Source organism: Ailuropoda melanoleuca, chromosome 18 (genome assembly GCF_002007445.2).
Source record: "Ailuropoda melanoleuca isolate Jingjing chromosome 18, ASM200744v2, whole genome shotgun sequence".
Lineage (NCBI taxonomy): Eukaryota > Metazoa > Chordata > Mammalia > Carnivora > Ursidae > Ailuropoda > Ailuropoda melanoleuca.
The window spans coordinates 5,340,349-5,345,372 of NC_048235.1; the positions used below are offsets into that span (position 1 = coordinate 5,340,349).

General features: G+C 38.0%; 1 protein-coding gene across 1 annotated transcript in view; it reads right to left on the reverse strand.

Annotated features, from left to right (window-relative positions):
* The window catches only part of GPM6A (glycoprotein M6A), a 160,774-nt gene that overhangs the window by 29,966 nt on the left and 125,784 nt on the right, over window positions 1–5,024 (reverse strand). The window contains exon 3 of the mRNA XM_034647763.1: window positions 829–1,047. Coding sequence (XP_034503654.1) covers window positions 829–1,047 — 219 coding nt within the window. The remainder of the gene's footprint in view (window positions 1–828; window positions 1,048–5,024) is intronic.

Consider the following 5,024-nt stretch of genomic DNA (forward strand, 5'->3'; position numbering starts at 1 on the left):
AAAATAAGACAATCTGTTAGTCATTAATGGGAGTTCCAACATTGTTTATAGGAAAATTATTCTGCATAAAAATGCAAAAGTACTTTCAAGTGTATCACCCTCAATTTTTTTTTTTTAAAGATTTTATTTATTTATTTGACAGAGATAGAGACAGCCAGCAAGAGAGGGAACACAAGCAGGGGGAGTGGGAGAGGAAGAAGCAGGCTCATAGCGGAGGAGCCTGATGTGGGGCTCGATCCCACAATGCCGGGACCACGCCCTGAGCCGAAGGCAGACGCTTAACCGCTGTGCCACCCAGGCACCCCTATCACCCTCAATTTTTAAACCACTCTTGCGCTTTAACAGGTATACGTGCATTGTCTGCATTGCATTAGCTCTGGAATAGGACTGGAAGTTTCATTTACCATTAAATCTCCTACCATTAAGGATTTAAAACATTATTTAATATAATAGTATAATTTTGACCTTATGTCGTATTAAACAGAAATTACTAGTACAGTTCCCTCAAATTTACAATGCAAAAGGATATACTTAAGGAGTAGTGACACATACATTGTCCCTAATTGCGGATGGACCTTTTTCCGTTATTCTAAATATTGTATGGGAACCCCAAAGCCCTTTGGGAAAAAAAAATCATGAATCAATCTCAAGTTTTGCTGCCTCTAAAACAAAAACCAGTTGTGTTGCATATGATTTGAGAATTTGCAGCTGAAGTTTCACACGGAATAATCTTAATGAAGAAAATAATATTTTTAAGATTTTAGATCGCCATCACAGGAGGGATGCTACTGTGATAAAAAAATACTTTAATTCTTGGCAGATGAATACGAACACCTGTGTGCTATTGAAATAAACCCACATCCAACCCTGAACATCGACAAATAACATACCCAGGCGCTCACGCATCTGCCGCAAGTGGTGATTTTGAAATCTCCATAGAGATCTTTGATGGCACCGGTCGTGAAGAAACCTTCCACCATCAGCAGAATGCCATACACAAAGAAGGCAGCTGCAATGCCATAGATCACGTACTTGAAGATGTCAATCCTGGGGGAGAAGAGACAAAGGGATTTATTTCAATAACTCTTCATGCCTGATTGGCAGACGTTGATGCTCACGGCTCCTTCCGAACGACAGCCAAAGAATATTTATGTCCATAAGGGAGGTTGGATTTAAAAATATTTTTGCTTTATAGGCCTAATGATTGTATATATGGTTTGTTCTGTCTCTCCTAGTATTTGTTAACAGGGCTCTTCACCTTTGTTTCCCCCTTTTCCCTTCCTGCCTCCCCTTCCTGCCTCCCCTTCCCTGGTTCATGCCAAGGTAGTCTTGGGTCAGCACTGAGTCACATTGCTAAAGGAGTCTGCTGAAACTCAATGGATAAATAGGATAATCATCATATAATTTCTCCAGTAATGACAAAGTATCAGATGTAAAGATTTATGTATCTACTACTGAGTTTTGAAAACAAAAGAGGAAGAAAGCTTCGTGGTTAATGATGAATCCATTTTCAATAAAATGACCATCTCATATTTTTCTTATTATAGCCAATTATAATTATGTTTTATTCCACACTTACTGTAAAATATCACTAATATTTTCTGCTGATAATCATGTCAGTAATGAAAAAAATATGTTTTTGAAGAAAAGTTATAGTTTTGAAAAATCAAGCCTTTTGGGCAGAGTCACTAATGGATTCAGAATTTGGATATGGAACTGGGCCTGAGCTCAGTTTGGGCATAATACCATGGAGAAATGGGAAGGTATTCTTTCCTTTCTCACAATTCAGTGCCCAGGTATTTAAAGGCGGGGGTGGGGTGGGGTGGGGGAAGATACATGTAACGTCTATAAATTGCAGACAGATGTTTCTGTTATTCTAAGTATTAAATGGAAACCCCAAAGCCCTTTGGAATGAAAAACCATAAATTAACCATTTTGCTACTTCTAGAAACAAACCTACTTATGTAGCCATGGTATGTGGAGAGGTATACATGTTAACGTGCTGTTTTCGTAGTCTTGATATCCATTTGTAAGAAAATTCCTCTATATTTCACATTGTCAAGTTTTTTTTTTCCTCTTTCCTCTCATTATTAGAGTATGAATGGAGTAGATAGGGTGGAGGCAAATGAGGGAGATATCCTGTTGGCTGTTTATAAGGGGACAAATGAGGGATTAGAAAGCTTGATCACGCTGAGGGAGATTTAGAAACTCTTGATGCTATGACAATATTTTTAAAAGGATACCTGTAACAGCATAAGTGAATTTGTCGCATATAAAAAGAATAAGAAGAGCCCGCAACATTCACTGTACCAGGGCAATTGTTTAGTGACTGATTTTCACTGTCTGAAATCTGAATATTGCACAATTTTACTTGTCGAGGGCAATGTGGCAGATGATGTGAACTTGTAAGCTTATCATGCCTGTGAAAGAATTTGAGGATTTCAACTTACAGATGGGACTTTGAAGAATTTGGTTCAATGGGCTTCTTCATAAAACTTTCAGGTTAAAATGACATATTTTAAAATATGTTTAAACTTTAATTTAGAATTAATTTCAAATTTATAAAAGAAGTTGCAGAAAATGAATAGCATGAAGAAAAACTATACCTCCTTTATCTATCTTATAATATTTTACCTCATTTACTTTATTGTTTTCTTGCGTTTCTCTCTGTCTCTGAGTAATTACATCTGAACATGGAGAAATTCTCCAACAGTATACTTATTGACTTCAGGGATTCTAACATTGATAAAATACTTGTGTCAAATCTATTATCGTATTCCAGTTTTACCCACACTGACCCAACGATGAACGTCATGGCATCTTCTCTCTCAATGCGGGATCCAGTCTAGGGGTAAGTACTACATTTATTGGCAGCCTGTCCTTACTTTTTTTTAACCAGGAACACAGCCACAGCCTCTTTGTTTTTATGAAATTGACGCTGTCGAGGAGCGTAATCCCACTCTCTCTATTAGATATAATGTTCTTCATTTTGAGTTTGTCTGCTGTGGCCTCATGATTAGATTCCAATTCCTCATTCGCGGCTGGAATGCGATAAGGGTGATTTTCTGTGCATGTGCCCCTCAGGAGTGATGCTGATTTGCATCATGTAGCCAAGACGACGTCTAATTTCTGTACTGTGCCATTGCTATTGTTTCCCTTGTAACTAATAAGTGATCTGTGAAGAGACAAACATCCTGTCCTATATTAAAACTTCCTGCCAGTGTTAGCAGTCATTGATGGAGCTTGACTAATCCAGTCTTCCTCCTGTGTTAACAAAATGCTCATTTCCTAACGGCCAGTGCTCATTCACGTTTACCATTTGGCACTAGATATTCTGACGTAAGCAATAGCCCTCCCTTTCCCCCTTTTTATTAGTTTTTCTGTTTGTCTATTTATTAATGATATGGACTAAGGCTGTCTGCTTTTTTCTTCAAATGTTTATAAGCCACTACTCTACTGATTATTTTGGTGCTCAACTTGTTCTATACTTGGCCCCTGGGCATGCCCAAAGCTGACTTCTCTATCCTTGTGACATGTGTCCATCATTTTTTGTAAAGTATTCCTTACTTTCTCACACAACAAGGGGACCAAGGCTCCCTTTGTACAAACCTCCCTCAACCCCCAAATTAGGTGTCTCTTTGCCAAGCCCTGGTTCTTTTTTTTTAATGTGTATATATATATTTTTAATTTTAATTTTTTAATTCAAATTCAATTAATTAACATATAATGTATTATTTTTTAAGGGGTACAGGTCTGTGATTCATCAGTCTTATATTATACCCAGTGCTCATTACAACACATACTCTCCCCAGTGTCCATTACCTAGTTACTCAATTCCTCTGTCCCCTCCCCTCCAGCAACCCTCAGGTTGTTTCCTATGATTAGGAGTCTCTTATGGTTTGTCTCCCTCTCTGGTTTCATCTTATTTCATTTTTTCCTCTCTTCCCCTATGATCCTTTGGTTTGTTTCTTAAATTCCACATACGAGTGAGATCGTATGATAATTGTCTTTCTCTGATTGACTTATCTCGCTTAGCATAAAATCCTCTAGTTCTATCCATATCATTGCAAAAGCAAGATTTCATTTTTGATGGCTGCGTAATATTCCATTGTGTATATACGCTACATTATCCGTTCATCTATTGATGGACATCTGAAGCCCTGGTTATTTTAATGAGCATATGGGAGACCAAGACGTGGTTACTCATTGCTGCTGTGGTGTCTTTGCCTCTTGGTCTTTTCAGCATACCAAGATAGGAAATACATGCATGTATACACATACACACTTCATATATACACTGACATAAACACGTACATATCTATTTATCTATGTATAATGCACATGCATGTACCGGTGCACATACAGCTGCGTATCAGACACACATGTATTTTAGAAATCTCGAGTTCATAGTGATATTTCCAAATCCAATCAATTCCCACAGGGTTTTTTTGCTGCCTTCCCTCACTCCATATTTGTATGACCTCCTTCTTAGTGAGAATCCTAATTCCCAAGAATTACACATATATTCTTTTGTCCGATTCATAATAAATCTAAAATTATATCAGAATTATTTCATGCAAAGTATTACAAAAATCAAACCTACTTAAAAAGAATTCAGGATGTTTGAAATTCCCCTACCCTCCACCTGAGACTAAGAGTATACAGTCAAATATCGAGTTTCTAAATTACTTGGATTAGTTTATTCTTTTTTCTTCCCTTCATTGCGCTTATGGCATTTATTTGAAATGCAATGGGGATCTACTTGTTTCGGTTTGTTTCAGTTTTAGGTCCCCCCATCCCATCAACATTGACTTAATTTCATTTCTGAACATAGAGAATGTTCAAAATCTGTATAAATGTCAAATCTGTATAAAAAGATACCCCCAGAGGGGCAGCTGGGTGGCTCAGTTATTAAGCGTCTGCCTTCGGCTCAGGGCGTGATCCCAGAGTCCTGGGATCGAGCCCCACATTGGCCTCCCTGCTCCCCTGGGAGCCTGCTTCTTCCGCTCCCACTCCCCCTGCTT